The sequence below is a fragment of the Phascolarctos cinereus genome, unplaced genomic scaffold (genome assembly GCF_003287225.1).
Source record: "Phascolarctos cinereus isolate Bilbo 61053 unplaced genomic scaffold, phaCin_HiC Scaffold_1;HRSCAF=81, whole genome shotgun sequence".
NCBI lineage: Eukaryota > Metazoa > Chordata > Mammalia > Diprotodontia > Phascolarctidae > Phascolarctos > Phascolarctos cinereus.
The window spans coordinates 25,053,092-25,076,312 of NW_027555514.1; the positions used below are offsets into that span (position 1 = coordinate 25,053,092).

At 39.0% G+C, this 23,221-nt stretch overlaps 1 protein-coding gene across 9 annotated transcripts in view; it reads right to left on the bottom strand.

Moving 5' to 3' along the window:
* Positions 1 to 23,221, bottom strand: part of RBMS3 (RNA binding motif single stranded interacting protein 3) — a 1,402,476-nt gene that overhangs the window by 501,042 nt on the left and 878,213 nt on the right. For all 9 annotated transcript variants that reach the window (XM_078151263.1, XM_078151264.1, XM_078151268.1 and 6 more), the window contains one exon: positions 13,664 to 13,722. In XM_078151263.1, the coding sequence (XP_078007389.1) occupies positions 13,664 to 13,722 (59 nt within the window). The remainder of the gene's footprint in view (positions 1 to 13,663; positions 13,723 to 23,221) is intronic.

The following is a 23,221-nucleotide window of genomic DNA, read 5'->3' on the forward strand; positions in this document are numbered from 1 at the left end:
GAGAGAGAGTTGGAATCCTGAGTAGTTCATGGCATGGGGGAAATATTAAAAAAAAAATAACAATGAGGTTAGATAGAACAGGACAGAGTGTGCCTGCAGAGAAGGAGAGGAACAACAAACCCTAGGGCAGAAGAACCAAGTGATCAATATTAAGGAATTAGAAATGGAAAAAAATATATAGGTCTGTATGTCCCTATTGTAACAGCATGATAGTGAGTGTAATGCTTAAGGCACCACCATCTTGCACTCCTCAATGGATGTTGCCCAGGTTTGCACCTCTACAACTACAGTATACAAGCCCCCACTGGTACATTTACTTTTCATAGTCAGCCAGGAGACACAGTTAGATGAAAGCAAAGGCATTTAATGAAATGACATAGCAAGAAAAGTAGCAATATATTTTCCTCAGGAAAATCATGAAGCACAGCAGGGTCCTAGAACATAATATTCATAAATAGATATAGGCAATATGGTCCCAATGGGAAGAAAGATAATCTTGAGGGTTGTGTAAAGGTGTGTATCTGTGATGTGAGGGAAGGAGAGAAAGGAAGAGGAAGAGGGAGAGAGAGACAGAATTGACCAGAATAGAAGTGACCAGTTAGTATTCCTTAGTGAAGGGCTTTTTAGAGTAGCTAAATTTGGGACTGCATTTTTAAAGAAACAAAGGATGTCAATTAGTAGTAGGAAGAGGGAAGAATATTTCCTATCAAGGGCATGGCATAAGAAAAAGCAAATAGGCAAGGGTTCTGAAGGGCAGGCTTAATGAGTTGACTCATTTGCTCGTAGGAGAGTGACATCATGTGTATAGAAAGATGATTTAAGAAAAATGGTGTTTATAATTCAGAGAAACATAGGAAGATATATTAACTAATGCAGGGTGAAATAAGTAGGAGCCAGAAAACAATATATACAAATGATGACAAAATAAATGGAAAGAACCACAAAACCAAATTAAATGCTGGGTAATTGGATTACCTAAGTTTATTGTGGGAGAAGAAAAAGAACATGTATCTCCTTCCTTTTTTTGGAGAAGCAGAGGACAAAGGGTGCATTCATTCATTCACAAACTGCTGTCAAGGCTGTTTCTTCCATCTGGTGCTTACGCAGCTACACTTTGTCATTGTGCCTAGGCCATTCCATTGATCTCTATTAAAGTACATCATATTAGTTTGAAGTGCATTATTCCATCCCATCAAGATCTTATTGAATCCTTATTCCATTGAGCACTGTTTTAACTGCTCTTCCTAGGTTTATGTCACCTGCAAACGTGACAACTATTTCATAATTCCATGATTAAACCCAAAATGTTGCACAATTGATTTTTATTAACAATTTCATATGTGGAGACAAAGAGAGACAGACAGACATATATGCATACACACATACAGTGGGAGGGGGACATGGCAAAGAGCATGAAAGGATGGCTTTGAAGTGAGGAAGACTAAAGCCCAAGTACCGTCACTGACATGTACCAGTAGAATAACCGTGACTAAGTCACTTAACACCCTCAGCAACCCAGATAACTCTTTCAGGCAATAAATCACAGATAAGTAGCTGGGCAGAATCAGGGAGTATGCACAATGGGAATTCCCAACAGTGATGAGCTAATAAGTGAAAGGAAGGAAGGAAGGAAGGAAGGAAGGAAGGAAGAGAGGGGAGGGAGAATTTTATTAAGTGCCTACTATGTGCCAGATACAGTGCTAAGTGCTTTGTAATTATTATCTGATCCTCACAAAAACCCTGGGAGATGTAGGAGTTGTTATTGTCCCCATTTTATAGATGAGGAAACTGAGGAAGACAAAGGTTAAATGACTTGCTCAAAGTCACATAGCTAATAAGGATCTGATGCTAGATTTGAACTCAGAACTTCCTGATTCCAAAACCAGTGCTCTATACACTGTACCACCTTGCTGCCTCTAAGGTCCCAACCAGATAGTCATGTAAATGAGAATATAGCAGAATTATAGGACAGTTAGTTCAATGAATTGAAGTTAACAAAATGTGGACATGGGAAAAAGAGTATTATAAACTAATCTGTTTCCTAATATTAGATATAATAGGCTTGTCTTTTTCATCAGGGAAAGAGAATTAGATTGTGCTTGTCTGGCTGCTATGCGGGCAAGCATTGGAGGCCTTTCACCTCCAAGGAATCCATCCTTCTGTAGTGCTGGGTAATTCCTATGCAGAGACAGCTTGGCCACGAACTGGCAAAATCTGGCATTTTCTCAAAAGAGGCCCAGGAGTAGAACAGTACAAGAGAGACCTACAGGCCAGGGCCGACTGAGCCCTCCAATGTTTTGACTGAAACTAAGCAATGTTCCTGCTCAGACTGTTGACTAAAGTATACTTGAACTGAATCCAAAAATCAACCCCCAAAGAAGCAAATATACAAGTGTGGGCTTTTATATGAGCCTGGGACTGGGTAATATCATGGCACTGAAGAATGTCAGTAAGTACTGAATTGGATAAAAGGAAAATGAAAGAGAAATAAAACAGGGAATCATCTCCAGTTTGGTATGCTTAAAAGAAATGCAGCTATCTGGAATATGGTTACTCTGGGGCCAGTCTGGAGGGAGGGGGAGGGAAGCTAATATAATTATGCAATGTCTTTCTGGTTATTTGCTTTCTATTCAACTTGTCACTGGGTGAAATGGAAAGTCTTCCGTGTGGCCTATGGGGTTCTCATTGCAAAGATTTGGTCCTATATATATATATATATATATATATATATATATATATATTATATATATATATATATATATATATATATATATATATAGTTTTTCTTTTCTCAACCCTCAGAATATAATTTCTGAGTATCATAAAGATCACAGAGAGTTTATTTTTGTTTGTGCTATTCTCGGGAAATAAAATATACTCATGAAAGGGACTCCTAAGTAGTTTTGCTGCTTCCTTTGCTAGCTTATTTTTCCACAAGTACTACTTGTACAGCAGATGGGTTGATCCTTGGAATCAAGCATTTCACTTCGTAGATCCTTGTCACTCTCCCCCTCCATAGCCATCTCTATGGCTTGCCTGGATGGAATCAAAGATAAATGGTGGCATATCCTTGGGAAGAAATCTACCTCAATAGTGGAAGTGGAGGGAGTCAGAATTCCCCAAAATACTCAAGCAATTTATGACCTCAATCAGCTGCCTCCCCTACCTCACCACCCTGTTTACCTATATATAAATGAAGGCACCCAAGCCTGAATTCATTGACTGTACCTAAAATCACCACATGGATATTTACACACCTATTTGCACATCACAAGATAAATACAAAAAATTCCAATTTACAGAGTATTTGTATGTATCTGTATATACACGTGTGTATGAACCCATATATGTATGTGTCTATGCACGCATAGCTTTACATAGGAATAGATTTTTAAATTTTTCTTAACCAGATTTGTGATAAGCATAGGGAACTCTTGGTTAGGCATCTCTTCTGTCAATGCAGATGGGTACCTTTGCTACAACTTACATTCATAGTAAGTTTCTCGGAACACTGCTGAGTTAAGTGACTTGTTAGTATATCGCTAATGTAGTACCTGCGCTATACCACACTGCCTGTGATAAACACACATTCTGCTAAATTGAATACTTTGAGGAGAAGCAGGTGTAACTTGACACATTCTACCCCAAGTCACTCCCAAATATGAGCATCTCACAATGTCTTGTCCTCATCCTTCTCTTCTCTCCATCCTGAGCCCTGGGGTAATATCATCCATAGCCATAGCTCCTATTATTATCTCTTTAGAGAAGACTCCCAGATCTATGTATTTAACCACAATTCCCCCCACCTTCGAACTACATACCTGCATCGCTAATTGTATATCAGACATATCGGTAATTCATTGAGACTTTATTAAATATCTACTACGTACCTGGCTCTAGGTATTTAAAGTAAAAAAAAAAAAAGTCAAACCAATACCTGCCTTGCAGAATCTTACAGCTATTAGATATTGACCTTACCTGGAGAATGTAAGCTTCTGGAGGGCAGGGGCTGTTGAACTTGTTAATTTGTATCTCTTGCACTCAGCATGAGGCCTGCTACATTGTGGGCATTTAATCCATGTTTGTTGATTAATAAATCTCATGGCACCTCAAATTCAACATGTCCACAACAGCATCAAGCATCTGCCCTAAACTTATTTCTACTCTTCAGTTTCTCTCTTCTGTTGATGACACCACTAACCTTCTAATGTTGTCCTTAAAACCTCAGAGTCATCTTTGACTTTTCCTTATCTTTGAAATCTTGTTAGCTAGAGTCCTGGACATGGAATAAGACCTGAGTTCAAACTCAGGCTCAGAAATTTACTAGCTGTATAGTCTTGGGCAACTCACTTAACTTCTATCTGCATTAGTTTACTTAACTGTAAAATGAGGTTAATAATAGTATCTACCTCCCAGGGTTGTTGTTGAGAACAAACATTTCCTAGGGTACTTTGTTTGAATCTACAGAATAATAACGATAATAGCTAATATTTATATAACCCTTGAAAGTTTACAGAGTTCTTGATATATATTATATCATTTGATTCTCATAATACCCCATGACTTAGATGCTATTATTAGGAAACTTGTACAGAAAAGGAAACTGAGGCACACAGAGTGGCTTAAGTGGGTTATCTAGGATCACAGAGCTAGTAAGAATCAGAGACAGTATTCAAATTCAGTTCGGTTCTAAAAATAAGTGATCTCAGGACTCTTGTATACAATCGGACTTTTTTACTTTTGTTCTTTCAATTTCATTAATGCAATTCAGCAAATATTTATTAAATATCTGTTAACTGCGTGCAAAACACTGTGTTAGGTACTGAGGAAACAAAAGGTAGCACAGTATCCCTAGAATATTTGTGGAAATCCATGAATCTGAGGGTTAAAGTTCATCCGACAGCATCTGAGAGAGAACAAAAGGAGAGAAAAGCGGAACTGATTTCACAGTGTGGGTAGACTACTTATTACCTGGTCATAAGAGAGCTACTGATAATTCCTTCCTAATGCGGTCACATTTAATAAAAATTTAAATTAACATTTAAAGAACAATTAATTCCAATATTATATAAACCATTTGGAAAAATAGGAGGAGTCCTACCAAATTCCTTTTATGACAAAATATGGTGCTCCTACCTAAATCAGAAAGAGCCAAAACAGAGAAAGAAAATTATAGACCAATTTCCCTAATGAATATTGATGCAAAAAAATTTAAATAAAATATTAGCAAAGAGATTACAGCAATTTATCATGAGGATAATATACTATGACCAGGTGGGATTTATACCAGGAATACAGGGCTGGTTCAATATTAGGAAAACTATCAGCATAACTGCCCACATTAATAACAAAACCAACAGAAATCATATGATTATCTTTGCAGGAAAAGTGTTTGACAAAATACAATACCCATTCCTGTTAAAAACACTAGAGGGTATAGGAATAAATGGAGTCTTCCTTAAGAATGATAAAACCATCAGCAAACATCTGTAATGGAGATAAGCTGGAAGCTTTCCCTATAAAATCAGGGGTGTACCAAAGATGCCCATTTCCCCCATTATTATGCAATATTGTACTAGAAATGTTAGCTATAGCAATAAGAAAAGAAAAAGAAATTGAAAGAATTAGAATAGGCAATGAGGAAACAAAACTATCACTCCTTGCAGATGATATGATGGTATACTTAGAGAACCCTACAGAATAAAATTTAAAAAAAACTACTTGAAATAATTAACCACTTTAGCAAAGTTGCAGATATAAAATAAATCCACATAAATCATAGGCATTTCTATATATTACCAACAAAGCCCAGTAGCAAGAGATAGAGAAATTCCATTTAAAATAACTGCAGATAATATAAAATATTTGGTAGTCTACCTGCCAAGACAAATCCAGAAACTACATGAATATTTTACAAGATACTTTTTACAAAAATAAATTCAGATCTAAATAATTAGAAAAATATCAATTGCTCATGGGTAGGCTACGCTAATATAATAAAAATTACAATTCCATCTAAATTAATTTACTTATTTAGTGCCATACTAATCAAACTACCAAAAATTGCTTTATAGAAGCAGAAAAAACAGTAACAAAATTCATCTGGAAGAACAAAAAGTCAAGAATATCATGGGAATTAATGAAAAATAAATGCAAAGGAAGGTGGCCTAGCTGTACCAGATCTAAAATTATATTATAAAGCAGCAATCATCGAAACTATTTAATACTGGCTAAGAAATAGAGTGATGGATCAGTAATAGGTTAGGTAACAAAACAGTAGTAAATGACTATAGTAATCTATTGTTTGATAGACCTAAAGACTCCAGTTTCTGGGATAAGCCCTCACTATTTGACAAAAAAACTGTTGTGAAAACTGGGAAATAGTATGGCAGAAACTAAGTATAGACCAACATCTCACATCATTTACCGAGTTAAAGTCATAATAGGTATGTGATTTAGACATAAAGAGTGATACCATAAGCACATTAAGAGATTAAAAAACAGTTTACCTGTCAGCTCTGTGGAAAAGGGAAGAATTTATAACCAAACAAGAGGTAGAGAATATTATAAGATTTAAAATGGATAGTTTTGATTACATTAAATTAAAGAGGTTTTGCACAAACAAAGCCAATGCAACCAAGATTAGAAGGAAAGCAGAAAGCTGGGAAACAATTTTGACAGACAATGTTTCTGATAAAGGCCTTCTTTCTACAATATATAGAGAACTGAGTCAGATTTATAAGAATACAAATCATTTCCCAATTGATAAATGGTCAAAGGATATGAACAGGCAGTTCTCAGATGAAGAAATTAAAGCTATCTATAGTCATTTTAAAAAGCTCTAAATTGCTATTGATTAGGGAAATGCAATTTTAAATAACTCTGAGGTACCACCTCACACCTATCAATTGGCTAATGTGACAGAAAAGGAAAATGATAAATGTTGGAGAAGATGTGGGAAAATTGGTACACTAATGTATTCTTGGTGGAGTTGTGAACCGATCCAACCATTCTTCAGAGCAATTTGCAACTATACCTCAAAGACTATAAAACTGTACATACCCTTTGATCCAGCAATAATACCATTACTGAGTCTGTTTCCCAATGAGATTGTAAAAAGAGAGAGAGAGAGAAGAGAGAGAGAGAGAGAGAGAGAGAGAGAGAGAGAGAGAGAGAGAGAGAGAGAGAGAGAGAGAAAAGGACCCATACGTACAAAAACATTTATAGCAGTTCTTTTTGGGGCAAAGAGTTGGAAATTGAGGGAATGCCCACCAATTGGGGAATGACTGAACAAGTTGTGGAATGTGAATGGAATGGAATGCTATTGTGCTATAAGATTTCAGAAAAATGTGGAAAGACTTACATGAATTGATGCTGAGTGAAGTTAGCAGAACCAGGGGAACATTGTTCACAACAACAACATTGTACGATGATCAACTATGACTGACTTAGTTCTTCTTAGCAATAAAATAATCCAAGACAATTCCAAAAGACTCATGATGAAAAATGCTACCCACATCCAGAGAAAAAACTATGCAGTCTGAATGCAGATCGAAGCATGCTATTTCCACTTTCATTGCTGTTTTTTTTCCTTTCTCATGGTTTTTCCCTTCTGTTCTAATTCTTCTTTCACAACATGACTAATTAGGAAATACGTTTAACATGATTGTACATGTATAATCTATATCATATTGATAGCTGTCTTGGGGAGGGGAGAGGAGGGAGAGTGGAGGGAGGGAAGGAGGAAGAAAAAATTGGAACTCAAAATCTTATAAATTGAATGTCGAAAATGATTTTTACATATAAATTTAGAAAAAATAAAATACTATAAAGTGGGGGAAAAAACCACACCAGAAGAAACTCTTAGGGAAAAAAAATTGATAGGATTGGCATCAAAGGATCTGGGCTTAAAATTAGAGATCTTAGTTAAGTCACTTCCAGTCCTTGAGATTCAACTACCTCAACTATACAATGAGATGGTTAAAGTGGACTTGAAGATATATAAGATCTCTTTAAGCTCTGAATATATGATCTCATGAATGGATGGAAAGAAGAAAACCTACCCAAGGAAAATTACAAAAATATCAAAGAATACAAATTGTTTAATTTGTGTGTGTGTGTGTGTGTGTGTGTGTGTGTGTGTGTGTGCATACAACTAAAGTCAAAGCCTGTGATATGGCACTGCCTCATGGGGGTGCAGGGGGGAGGCCAGGGCAAGGGAGGAGCTCACACCTGCCTAACATCTGGAAGTTTCCTATTTTAATGGATTATTTTTGCTAACTAGGTGCTAAGCTGAGACTTGTAGGTGGAGGAGGGGGAAAGAGGAAAATGAACAGGACTACATGTACGGCTTTCTTAGCTATATATATTTCCAACTCTGACACTGCTTAATTATGTGACCAGGAGTAAATTATATGGCTTCTTTGAACCTTGGTTTCCTTAACTATAAATTGAAGATAATAATACCTTGAATAACGACATCATACAGCTTTTGTGAAGAAGGTGCTTTATAAAGTACGGAGCATATACAAATAAGACTTACTAATAACAGAGAAAGAACAACTCAAATATTATTTTTGTTTCTGTTATCTCTGCTATAGACAATTTTATTAAAATTAGTGGAAAAAGTATAATGACAATTGTTGAAGAAATTGATGATTTCGCTAGGTGACGAGGTTTGGGAGGGGTGTCTCTAGTGGATTACCACAGGACTCTGTCCTCCAATTTCAAATTCAAATAAGAACTGACCAGCGTTAAGTGCTTCCCCAGCTTATCATTTCCTGCTCTCCATGTGTAGCTTTGACTTGGCTAAAGTCATAGATGGCATAATCAGCAAATCATCCTATTACATAATACTAATGAGATCATTGATTAGGTGACTAAATTGAAATTCTCAAAGATTTCAACAACCTAAAACAATTAGCCCAAATATTAACAAGAGGAGATTTAATAGGGAACAATGTAAACAATGTAAAATCAGACTCTGAGTTGAAGTCTTACAAAAATCAATTCCATAAGTACAGGCCTGATTTAACCTCCCAATATTTTGGAGAGTCTGCAACTATCATTTTATTGATGTAATGAACTGGCAGTAAGGGAATTCTCTTTGCAGATACAGATCGTCAATTGTTACGCAATTTATATTCTTAAGAGAGTTGCTTGATAACACTGAGAAATTAAGAAAATCTCCCAGGGTCATAGCCCGTATTTGTTAGAGACAGACCTGAACTTGAGTCTTCCTCTCTTTGAGGCCAGACCTTTAACCAATATGCTATGCTGGCTCTTATCTGAAAAAAAAAAAAGTCTAGTAGTTTTAGTTGATTTTGAGTTCAATGAGTCAAAAATATAATATGGCTGAGCCCCACACCCTCCAAAAGGTTAATAAAACATGAGGTCAGCATCCCAACTGAGATGGAATTGTTGTCTTTCCTTTCAGTGGGATACTTGCTCCATAGCAGGAGTTCCTAACCTGGGGTTCATGAATTTTTTTTAATTAAATATTTTGATAACAGGATTACAATATAATTGGTTTCTTTTGTGACCTTACTCATTTTATTGTATATACTTAAAGTACTGAGAAGGGCTCCTCAAATTCACCAGAGCTGCCCCAGGGGTCCATAACACAAAACAGGTGAAGAACCTTGGCCCCACCAAGTGTTATCTCAAGAACTTCAAACCTGTGTCCAGTTCTAGGAGGAACAGTGCTGGCCAAGGAAGTCAGCCATGATGGTAAGGGGATTCCAAATCCCATCCCATGAAGGAAGAGTTAGAGATGATTAATCTGTGTTTGCCTCCTTGTCTCTGCCAGGGTATTTTCAAAGCTTACCTCAAAAGCTATCTCCTCTATGAGATTTCCTTATTCCCCCAAAGTGCTGCCACCCGACCCTACAGCATTCCAATCACTTTGCATGCATTTTTATACTTACTCAGCATCATAGATTTAGACCAAGGAGTGATCTGAGAGGCCACCTAGTCCAATTTCCCCATGATATCAATGAGGAAAAAGAGGCTCCATGTGTTAACACGACTTGTTGAAAGTCACAAAGCTCACAAGTGACAAAGCTGGCCTTCTAATCTCAATCCAGCAATCTTTACTAAAGACAACTTTGTTTTTCCCTAACAGAACATGAACTTCTTGAGGGCAGGGAGTATTTGGCTTTCATCCTTTCTCTCAGATGTTTGGCATCATGCCTGGCACATGTTTAGCCCTTGGTAAATGCTGGTAGAATGAACAAATCATCAAAGAAAAAAACTAGGAGAAACATGATTGTCATAGTCAATGTTCAATGGGTTTTTGTTCAGAAGAGTAATTAGACTTTCCTTCTCCCTTTTCTTGAAGCTCCAGTTAACATAAGTAGGACCAAAGGACAGAGGGAATTTACTCAAGAGCCAATTGTGGTTTAATAAGAAGAAGAGTCAAGGACTGCCTTGATATACAGTCTGGTCCAAGAAGTCTCCAAGTACAGGACAGGTGATGACTTCATGAGATGTTGTAAAAGAAGGTGCCTACAAGAGGAAGGAGGTTAGAGTGTGTGGGGGGGGGCGGGGACTGCTTTGGAATCCCCTCTCAGATTTTATGCTTCCAAGGAGCTAAGTTATGCCCTGGATAGAATGCTGGGCCTAGAGTCAGGAAGATCTGAGTTCAAATCTGATCTTAGAAACTTATTAGGTATATGACCCTGAGTAAGTCATTTAATCTCCACCTCAGTTTCCTCAGTTGTAAAATGGGGATAATAATAGCACCTACATCCCAAGGTTGTTGTGAGGATTAAATGAGATATTTGCAAAGCACTTAGCACAATGCCTATCATAGTAGGGGCTTAATGAATGCTTATTTCCTTTGGCCTCCCACCCCTTTTCATGTGTGTGTGTGTGTGTGTGTGTGTGTGTGTGTGTGTGTGTGTGTGTATGTGTGTGTGTATGTGTGATTTCTACCTCAGTTCAGCTCCAGAACATTATTACACCCTCCCTACAAGAAGACTGGGTGGGCTTTTCCTCATTACCTCTAACCTTTTGCTACAACATAAAAAAAAATTACGGTAGACTTATCTTCCCGAGGAAAAGAATAATTTATGAATTCATCTCTTAAATAGTGAACAACATTCCTAGTGTCAGATTTTAAGACGTCTGTGTGTTTAATCAACCCCTGATTTTTAGGGTCTCACTGTTCGGGGCAGCATAAGCAACCATGAATGTAATTAATGGCAGCCTGTGAGCCAGGGTGGAAGAGAGAGCACTGCTGACTCTCAGAAATAAGCCTGTGTGCTTGGCAGCCCAGCCATGCTGTATTCCATTGCTATGAGGTATGGAAACTGTACTATGAAATATCCATTACTCATCCCCTGGGCTCCAGACACACAGTCCTATCAAAAAGGAGCCATTCTAAGGAATGGGAGGGAGGGAAGGGGAGACCAGGGGATGCATTGAAGGTTTGCACATTACTTTCAATAGCTTCTTTCATTGACTTTCCCCTGACTTTTAAAATTAGCGAAGACATCAGGCCTTGGAGGAAATCGCAAACAGCAAATCTCTGTGCCTGCTCTTGGGTGAGCCTGGGCTTGACTTGGTGCTTGAACCTCCCTATGAATCATGGTCTGTTTCTCATTACTCTCCACATGTGGCCACGGCGGGGCTTTGTTCAGTGATTTCTGGCCATTTTGTCTGGCCAGACACCGTGTTGTTTTATGTTGCCCGGTTTCTAGAGAATGAAAGCTGTCGCTGCCACCACCCAAGGAAGACAATCTTGGAAATGAGAGGTTCTATTGAAAGATTTCCCAGGGGACCTATTCCAGATTGAAAGGAAGTGAATCCAAGTGTGTGCCTGGGCCCGACTACTGTACTTAACTCACCCAGGAATCAAACGCCAGAGAGAACAAAAGCCACTCAAATGTTAGGAAAGGAGAAGGCTCCAGCAGAAGAAGCTAATTCTCTTGTCCACTCTGTATCCTCAGAAGGGGGCAGCCCATTCATCTCATCAGCACCAATGACTCTCTACACTGCTGCTAAATAAAATGGAGCAGCCACTTTGACCATGGAGTGTGTGCAAAAAACAATAACAAAAACACTTTAACTTCGTGTTAAAAAAAAATGCAAATTCCTTGGATTCATAATATTTGTTTCTCGTTGTATGGCCAGAATAAGTAGGCCAAGTGGAAAATAACCAGAAAAAAAAGTGTGTGCCCATATATATTGTGTTCTCAAATATATATTTATAATATATATGTATGTGTACATATATTTCTTGTGTATATTTATGTGTATCAATAAATACATACATGCATACACACACACACATATTTGTCTCTCACAGAGAATTAAAATTACAAAATTTTACATGGGTGCAGCAGCATAAGCAATCTCTCTCCATGGAGGAGGGGGACCAGGAAAGGTAGTAGGAAGAGATACTTTGGACAATGATGTTGATCTGCCTCATGGGGTAAGGGAGGGATGGGGAAGGGAAGAGGAGGAGCCCATGGGAGATCCCTAATCTAGTAGTTTCCTATTTTGACTAATCATTTTTGTTAATTAGGTGCTAATCTCTGTTGTTTCCATGCTTTTGAAGGATTAAACTCATTGCCCACATCCTCTAAATGGAGAGCCCTGGTGCTAAGACTTGTCTTCCCTATCGTAGTTAAGGCTTTGCCCCCATAGCCTCTAGGACAGTACCTTGAAACTAATAGTCTTAATATATACTTGTGGAATGAGTGGTGTGTGCTTATCCACTTGTTGGATTATATCACCACCCCTAGGTCTGGCCCTACTTTGTTCTTGTCATCTGAAAGACTGGAAAGGCACCAGATGATTAAAGTGGGGGCCATTCTTTACTAACATCTAATCTTGCCTAAATTTAAATGTAAAAGAGTGGTGAGTGTGGCCCATTCAAAGTCTTTTGGGGCTCAAACCCAATCCCAGAAACCAATAATGCATTGCCAATTGGATTAGTACAACAAATAACACATGTTTGAAGAGGAATTCCAATTGAACAGCCCAACCGAGTGTTTCGATATCAATCACAGTGATTTCATAAGCCATTTAACATAATCCTTTCATGTTCTTTTTTTGAAGGGGGAATATACCAAACATGAAGGAACATACATTCTAACAACCACTGCAGCATTTTCCAGGACTCAGTAAAAAGACAGAATCTAAACGAGCCCAGCTTCCAGATCCTATGGGTTGTTTGACACTTTCAACCCAGACTCAACAGATCCTCTACAAAACCCTCTTACAATAACTTAGCCAAAGCTTTCCAGAACACCGAAATTAAAACACGTTTCGCACGGGAGAGTTTTCCCAAGGGCCCCTCATTTTCATATAGGAAATCAATCTGCATCACTGAATATATCATTCAAATCAGAAGACACAATGTGGTTAGGAGGTAATTTAGTTTTCTGCTGAAGCAATTTGAAACTTGTTCTGATTTGTGATTTTCATTTTGTTTGTTAATGAAAAAAATTAATGAGCAATGTTACTGGAAATACGACTCATCAAAGCATCGGCATTATTAAATATGTTTGCAATATACTGTGCATGATGTTGCACAGCCAGAGCCAGAGCTCAATCTGGAGCCAGAGCAATGGAGCCGTGGCCACAGAATGGCAATCAGTCCACTCCAGCGTTCCATAAACCAGACAACTTGGGGAAGGGGCTCTCTAGCACATACCTTTGCATTGATTTGTGTTTTTGTCAAGAATTGCCTTTGTGGAAACAATTTTTCCATACCTATGGGAGGAAAGAAAAAGGACATGTCATTACATCTTTCCTTTACATGCCATAGAATAAATTCAATGCAGATGCTTCCAATATTTTGTTCAGACCATCAACACATGTGCAGAGACAACAAATAACCCAGGAAACAACCAAGGCCATAAGCTGTCACACCTGGATGACCTCTTTCAACTAGTTTTCACAGCCTAAGAATGTGCTTCATAAAGTTTGTCCTGGGCTGGGTCTTTAAAAAGTCAACATTACAGGTCCTTTGGGGGGAAGGGGATGGTTGGGTCTAGTTGCATAGCCTTGGGAGCAAAGTAAGGGGTAGCATGGCTGCTTTTTCCTACAAACAGAAAGCTATTTATCTGAGTTTGTTTTTCTTCCAAGTTCATCTGTAAACACTTGCACAAATAAGGCAGACAGGCATGGAGAAATTTTTAAATAAAAATAAAATGACCACATACAGATAATGCCCAGAAACTACCATTGTTACTAAGAATAGCCATAGTTACAACAACAATAATATGTTTAATACATTTACATTAATATTTTGGGCTCTAAAACCTTCAGATATTTGGGGTTTGGTTTGACCTCTGGAATTTTCAGATCTATGAGTGTAGTAGGCTACAAGTTTATGGCAGTCAAGAAAATATGTATCCAGAAATAAATAAATGATAATCCTGTTATACTCTTCCCCAGTCAGACCCCATCAGGAGCATGATGTTTAGTTCTGGGCATTTGGTTTTAGGAAAGACATTGATAAGCTAGAAGGAGTCTGTCTAGTGGAAGTCAGCCAAGATGGGCAAGTAGCTTGAGCTCAGGCCAGATGAAGTTGAGTCAAAAGGACTGAGGATGCTCAGCTTAGAGAAACATTATGAAGTAGAATTCTGTTTGATCCCAGAAATAAGAAGTAGGCACAAATGGGTGTATATCGAAAAGAAGCACATTTAAGCTTGGGGTCAGAAACAAAAAACCAAACAAAAAACTTGCCAACAGTTAGGGTAGCCCCAAAGTGGAATGAACTTCCTTAGGAGAGAGTGGGTTCCTCTTGCTTGAGGTAGGGAAGCAAGGGGGTCAGTTTCTAAAACACTGTAGAAGAGCTCTTTTATCTGGTATAACTTGGCCTACATGGCCTGTGATGCCCCTTCTAACTATGGGTTACTGTGAACCTGTGATCTTAAACTTGCCTAACAGGCACAACAGCGTATTACAGCTCTGAGAAGTATCCATGCCTTAATCAGCCACATTCTTCCAGTACCAAAGCTGCCTGTCTATATTAAGTTCAGAGACTCAGCTAAGCTTTTCAGACCACTTGGCTAGCATTACTAAGCCACTGATTTAAAATCCAATGTACTTCTTTATTCTGAAAGCACACAATCTATTCAGCATGAACACATAGGGAAATAAGTTCCCTCCTTGGCCTCCTCCCCCAGATTTTCCAAAGGAAACTTGGCGAAGCACCTTTCTGAAATGAATGGAATCCCTCACCAGGAAAATGTTGCAACCTTATAGGCAGTAACTCTGCCTGGAAATTCATCACTGCAGATGTTTTGACCTCATTATGAGATCTCTATGGCTATTGACCACAGGAAAGAGGAAAGAAGGGATGCCCTAAGACTGAATTTGCTCCACTCATGGAAGCTGTATAATAAGTAAGAATCATGTTGGATTCAGAGATAGAGGCCCCCAGGCCTCTGCCTTTTACTTCCTGTTTGATGTGGACTGAGGCAATCCACCACTGTAGGCTTCAGTTTTCCTGTCTGTAATATTATAGCACTGGACGAGATAACTTTCATTTTGAACTTTTATGTCTGTAACGCCCTTATATTTCTCCTCCTTAAGTTTCTGGTAACAGCACACTCAGTCAATCAATTGGTAAGCATTTATTGAGCACCTACTACGTGCTAAGGGCTGAGGCTATAAAACAAGGGAGAAGATAGTCCCTGTGCTCGAGGACCTTACAGTCCCTCCATCACCAGAGATGTAAGCCTTTAGTCACCAGATAAAGCCAACATTATATAGGAGACCTTATGCTGGGACCTCTTCTCTGCATACGGTTCTTTTTTTTTTTTTTTAACATCCATCTACTGCTGGAATTTTAGCCATTTCATTGTTCATTAGCCAGCCCGAGGAAGGTCAAGACATAGGATAAGTTCAAGTTCACATAATTTGGCTTTATAACTGTTACTGTCGGGAGTTGAAGACATTACCTAAATTGATCACTTAAGATGATATTTTAATTTCCTAGATTTCATAATCTAGATATATCCCTCATCAACTCCAAGGATCTGGACATAGAAAGGAAGAAACCTAGAGAACATCTAAGCCACGGTTTCTAGACCTTTTTTTGGTGTTCTGGATTCCTTTGAAGTGTGATAAAGTTTATAGAGTCTTCAAAATAATATTTTAAATGCAAAAAATAAAATGTACAAGATTACAAAGGAACCAATTATATTGAAATATCATTATTGAAATATAATTTTAAAAAATCAAGGTCACAGACTCAAAGCTAAGAATCCTTTCATTATCTCAAAGTGCCTACTAAATGCTTATTCTCTCCCCTCCCCCACCCCAATTCCAATTCCCTTTCTCTACCAAACCCTTCAATTTTATAGATGAGGTATTAGAGGCCTTGGGTTGGAATACTGATTCTGCTCCTCACATCCCTCTATATCCTTGGGTGAGTCCCTAGGCCTCAGTTTTCTTATCTATAAAATGAGGGCTATGACTAGATGACATCTCTGATTGTGTCCAGTTCAAATTCCACAATCCCATGATGCACAGACTGACCTGACCAAGATCACACATGTAGACAAGGGGACAACCAGGTTTGAAACCAAATCATTGCCAAGAATGGTTGGCCACAAGTCCAAGAAAAAGGTACTTTCATCCCTAGGATTTCCCTAACAACAAAATGAGTCAACCGGCATATTCATCAGATCCAAGATTTAGAGCTGGAAAGGACCCCAGAGGCCAGCTGGCCAACCCCCTCATCTTCCAAACGAGGAAACAGAGACTCAGAGGAGTCAGGTGACACCTTAAGGTCACCCAGGTGATCCTGGGCCCCTGACTCCAAATCCAGTTCTTTTAGCACTGCACAGTAAAGCAGTCGTGGATGTTTGCTTGACTCCTTGCACAGTGCTCACCATAAGCGGAATAGGAGTTCAAGACATGACACATGATTTCAAGTTACTTACAGCCTTTCCATTCAACCAGTACAAATGGCTAATTTGCCTTGGGTAATGGGACAAGTCTACATTTGCAAAGCTACATGTATCTCAAAGAGGGTGTCTGGGAAGGCAGGGAACTCTCCCTCTGAAGCATTTTTTCGTGCCTAAGGGCACCAACAACTTGACATGTTACACAGAAGGCAAAAATTCAAAAGTAAAAATAAAAATAAAAATTATGCCTCTCTCCTAACAAGCAGATGCACTTATGACAAGATCCTCTAGAACTGCTTAAGAAATATTGTATAGTTTTGGACACAATGAACTGGATTATAGGTACTGTCTTTAAAAAAAATCAGGAACCTCACATTTCTTATTGATAATTCTATAATTCAAAAAATTGTGATTTAGTTATTGTGGGTAACTCCATCCACTGACACAGATAACAGCTCCTCTACAACTTAATGGAGGGTCCTTGATAATTGATGGTGCTGAAAAATTCGCTCTTTGGACAATCTGGAAATGAGTCTTTCTGTTTTGAGCTAGGCTTTTCTCTGGGCAGCGGACATATAAGTCAGTCACCAGCCTGTACTTGTAAGAGTCTGAGGGTAACTCTGCCTACCCCGAGTCTCTCTCTACCCCAGAACATCTTCTGTTCAGCTTTCAAAGTGATATTCGTAAAGCGTGGACCTGGCCGTGTTAGACCCCTCTCCCCTGCCTCCATGAAACAAACTAGCCCCCTCTTGCCTCCAGAATTAAATGTAAAATGTGCAATTTGACTTTTAAAGCCCTTTATAACATAGACCCTTGCTAACATTTCAAGGTTCTCACACCTTATTCATTCCCACATACTTTGTGATTGGCAGATACCGGCCACCTTACTATTTCTTACATGTAGCCCTCCATTTCTCCACTCGGCACATTTTCACCAGCTGTCTCCCATGCCTACAACTCTCTTCTTCCTCCTCAGTGTCAGTGACTTCCTCAAGTTTCAGCTAACTTTTTCACTTCTCCTTAATCTTAGTGTCTTTCCTCTGAGACGATTCCTAATGTCTATATCTACTATCATCTATATCATTTATGGATTTATACTTTGCAGGTTACACACAAGATAAAAATTCACTGAAAACAGAAATAAAATCTACGCCTACTCACATCAATTAGATAGGAATATAGAAAGACAGACCTAGAGATATGGCTTGGCCACGTGTACTTGTCTCCATCCTGTCTCTTCCATTAGAATGTGAGCTTCTTGAGAACAGGACTTATTTCTGCCTTTCTTTGTGTCCGCAGGCCTTAGACCAGTGTTTGGTACATGGTAGAAGCATAACGAATTCTTGTTGATTGAGTAATTTAGTTTCATTTGGAGAATCCTTGGTTTGTCATGTTTCAGCCTACTTATGCCTCTCCCTTGAACATGAATGCAGGGCGAGGGACTAGGCCTATGATTTTGTTGTTATTGTGACTAGCGTGTGAATTGGACTTGAGCGAGACAGAGCAGCCCAGAGTTGTCAGGCTCATTCTTTCCTCCAGTCACCAAAGTCCAGTGGCAAGACAAAGGTCATGACAACCAGGGGTGGCCCAGGTTACAGTGGATGACCTTGGCCTTTCTAAATTAAGGTCTTCCCCAGGTCTCAGTCTGCCTGAAGCCACACTCATTTAATGGGTAAGAGCTGAGTAAAAATTGAGACATAATTGGCCCAATTTACCATTCCAAAGACAGAAGTGGGAGGGGAAGACCCTCAGAATTTCTGGACAGAACAGAAAACAACTGCTATGTACAAGCCTGTGATTTTACTGGCATAGGAGTAGGGGAATGAGTTAATACTTATATGTTGTTGTTCAGTCGTTTTTCAATCCTGTCCGACTCTTCACGACACCTTTTGGGGTTTTCTTGGCAGAGATAGTGGAGTGGTCTGCCATGACCTTCTCCAGCTCATTTTAAAGATGAGGAACTGAGGCAAACAGGGTGAAGTGACTTGCTCAGGGTCACACAGCTAGTAAACATCTGGGGCCAGATGTGAACTCAGGCCCAGAGATCAAGATCTGCTGTACCACCAGCTGCCTCATAGCAAACAGCAGGAGGACAGAACTCATGCTACCAATTCAGGTTGACACGATTTCTGTAATTCATGGGGTATTAAGAGGTTACGTGATGGTGCCCAGGGTCACATGCAGCCAGTACCTATGAAAGGTGGTCCTGGCTTAGAAGTCAGCTCTCTATCCATTTGGCCTTATTGTCTCTAAACAATATAGATAAAAGTGCATAAAAACGTTTTTCATAGAGTTTGGGGGATGACAACAAAGTAGATTTAAGGTGGTAAAAGTTTTCAGAAGTCAGTCAAGGATTTATCAAGCAATCACTGTGTGCCGAGGATATGTATACATACACATATACTTATATACATATGCACATACATATGTACACATACACATACATAAAGAGATACAAAGTAGATGGACAGACTGGGAGGCAACTTGGAGGCAATGTAGGGAAAACCTCTCAGAAACTGAGGCTGCATGACTTGGATTAAGTGACTTGCTCAAAGTCACACAGTCAGTGGCAGCATTTGAACCCAGCTCCTCTGACTCCATGGACTGTGATCTCCCCTGTCCCAATCAATATTTTAAGTACGTTTTCAGGGTCTTTTAAAAATGGCAGGTATACTGACTATTTAGCAAAAAAGTATGAGGTGAAAGCCTCTAAAATAGGTGCATGTTCATCTCACACACACACACACACACACACACACACACACACACACACACACACACACACAGAGTTACAGATTTACTCACACCTCGTTTCCAGGCAGGTCAATATATCCTCTGAATTTCCTGAAGCCAAGTTAGAAACAATACATGCCTACACTGTGATATTGAGCCACCGAGGGCTTGTCACAGGAAGAAAGGGATGACACAGTCTCTACACATTCTAGACCCAGGATGGGGGGATTTCATTTCACGGTTCCGTGACAACCTTCTGCATCCAAACCGATTTCATAAATCGAGAAGATGGGCTATGCTCTGAGAAAGGACTGAGCAGCCACTGGGTTATTGAGCCGCGTCTGAGCGGCCTCTACTGGGAAAAAAAGGGGGGATGTTTATGCATGACCGATATTTCATTCTCTGTGCCCTAAAAAGTCAGCAACCGAGGTGAGTGAATAAAGATGTCTCATTAGAGGGAAAGAAAAGAAAAGGAATAGATGGATGAACTGACAGACTTGAAAATCTCACTGCTTTGCCTCCAAATGTGTACACACACACACACACACACACACACACACACACACACACACACACACACAGATTAGGGGCTACAGTAGACCTATGATTTAATTGGTGCGGGGAACACTTGGTGACGAACTCCCTCCACGAATGTATGTCAGCACCTGCTCTACAATTTAGTGATAGTCACCCGGGGCACCGAGAGGCTAAGAAAGTTACTCTGGGTCACACACCAGTGTATTTCTCAGATGGACTTAATCACAGCTCTTCCTGACTCCAAGGACAGCTCTCTATTTACTATGCTAAGCTGCCTTTCAATATCTATCTATCTATCTATCTATCTATCTATCTATCTATCTATCTATCTATCTATCTATCAATCTATCTATTCTATTTATAGATATAGTTTTCTAGATGTGCACACACATATGCACATCTGTGCATATATATATATATATATTTATACATATAAATGCACATCCTATAGCATATATACACATGAATGACAATTTTAAAGGTTCTGAAGTAAAAGTACTATGTGGTGGTGAACTCTGGAAAGTTTGCGAAACATGGAGGAAAAGTATAGGGTAGCCAAACATAGAAGGAAGCCACAAAGCACTCATGCTATGTGTATATATATGCTATATGCACACATACACATATACACATGCATAAACAAATATAACATTTGAGAATATGTATACATATATACTTATGTGTATGTACATATATGCATATGTATTTGACATGTGCATATGTACACGGACATGCATATGTGTATATATGCATGTGTATAGATTGATAAATATAGCTATAAATTTATTTCCATCTTCTATGTATATTTATTTGATTTATCATATATCCATCCATGTAGCTATGTATGTATGTATGTATGTATGTATGTATGTATGTATGTATGTATGTATCTACCTCTCTATCTATCTCTGAATCTATCATCTGAACCACCCAATCTCAGCCTGAAAACTCTCCTGAGTAGCCTGCTGCTACCAAGGCAGACCATCTCACTTTTGAGTAACCCTAATTTTTAGGAAGTTTGTCACAGCAAGGATCTGAAGTCTACCTACTTCCAGCCTTTGCTCCCAATTCAACGACCAACCGGGAAGCATTATCAAGAGGCTCCAATGTCCCAACCACTGCACTGGAGATAAAGAGATGAAAATCAAAAGTAAAGCCAGGCCCTGTCCTCTAGGAGCTAATATTCTATGAGGGGAGCTAGCACACACATGTACACATACAAGGACACATACAATGAGTGAATGAATACAGTGTATGTTCTTGTGTGTGGTGGAGGTGTATTAGCAGAGAAGAAGTCAGGGAAAACTTCATTTGGAAGATTTTTACTGACCTGAGCTTTGAAGTCCAACTCTGGGGCCAAGCAGTACAAATACAGGGTAACTCAAAAGTTTTAGTCTACTGAACCTTAAAACTGCACTAAGACATTTTAGGTTCCCTGTATAATACCTGTTCAACATCTAGACACTGAACATCAACATCGATATTAATACAGATCCCACGACCCCCTCAGTCTTTCGTTTTCTAAGCTCAACATCCTCAATGTCTTCTGCGAACTGATTCTCATAGAGCATGAGCTTGAGCTCCTTCACCATCTTCATTGAATTCCTTTGGCTCTAGGTTACCAAACACATCACAAATATATTTTGTGCTTTGCTCCTTGGGCCTTCTATCAACTACTTTTTATTTTATTATTATTATTATTATTTTGTCCCTGATACACTGGGAGCTAAAGTTACATTAGAGACTTAATTACAACCTAATTAATAAAACAGTACCCTGGATGTCAAGAGGCCCATGTTCTACTCCCAACATTCTCACTCTCATTCTCCTCTCTCTCCCTCTCAATCTCTCTCTCTCCCTCTCTCTCTCTCTCTCTCTCTCTCTCTCTCTCTCTCTCTCTCTCTCTCTCTCTCTCTCTCATCTTCTTGTGCTTCTTTTTCTTGTTTCTATAATCAACAAAATACTGCTGAGACGCTAGTTCCCTTGTGGGATATCATTAGGATGAATAAAATTATATTGGTCAAAGATCTGAGCTACTTGGAGAAAGCAAATGAATAAACTGAAAACACTCTTAATTACCAAATGGTAATTCTTTCCATGTCGGGCTCACCTATCTTCTCAAAGCAACACCAGAATTCCCTCCCAAAGTCCTTTCTGGAGAAATGGTGCCTGTGGATTGTTTTCATCACTGCAACTTCATCTCCTAGCCATATATTCACCCAACATAGTTTTATATCTAAGATCTCCTTCCAAACACAGCTAGATATCCCAAACTTCTTCCTCCGTAGGAAAAGTCCAAAGCTCAGCAACTGATGGACACTTCACATTTATTTATGTTGCTCCCAGCTCTTTATCAGCTTTTAAAGGTTGTTTTTAAAAAATCACATAAGCTACCAAGCATCTACTATGTTCAAGGAACTACCAAGAAATCAGTGACATGTGATCATTTAATGCAACAACCAATTGAATAAGGGCTTATTCTGTACAAGGCATCAAAGATAAATCCAGCTCTTTCAATTTAGTTGCACTGGTAGGCAAACTCTCTACATCAACTCATCCCTGGCCACAGAGTGGTTGTGATGTAACCATTCCAGAAAGAGACCTGGGCCTCCTGGTGATATGAAAAGTCTTCCTTTGGAAGGCTCCAGCTGGATTTTCACAGTCCTTCCTCCTTTTTTAGAAACAATTGAACCAGGGGCACAATTAGGTTTAGGATTATTTCACATTGGGCAGGGAAGTAAAGCCAGCAGCAACGTCTTGATGTTCTCTACCTTATTGTGCTTAGGAACTCCTACAAAGCCCTTCATTTTTTTCCATTTAATCCACATCTAGCCATGTGAAGATGTAGAGGAAATTAAGTTTTGACACACATATGACCCCAATACACATGAACATCTCAACCTAGAGAAGAAAGGGTTGCGTAGACTGAGGTTCACAGCAACGCCACTTTGACAGCCCCTCCCCTAATGAATAAACTGTGCTGAGAAGTTTGATCAAAAGTTAGAGCCACACCCATTTGAGACACCATCTGCTTCTGAACTGGCAAAGTCAAATATAAGCAGCCAAACCCAATGATTAAT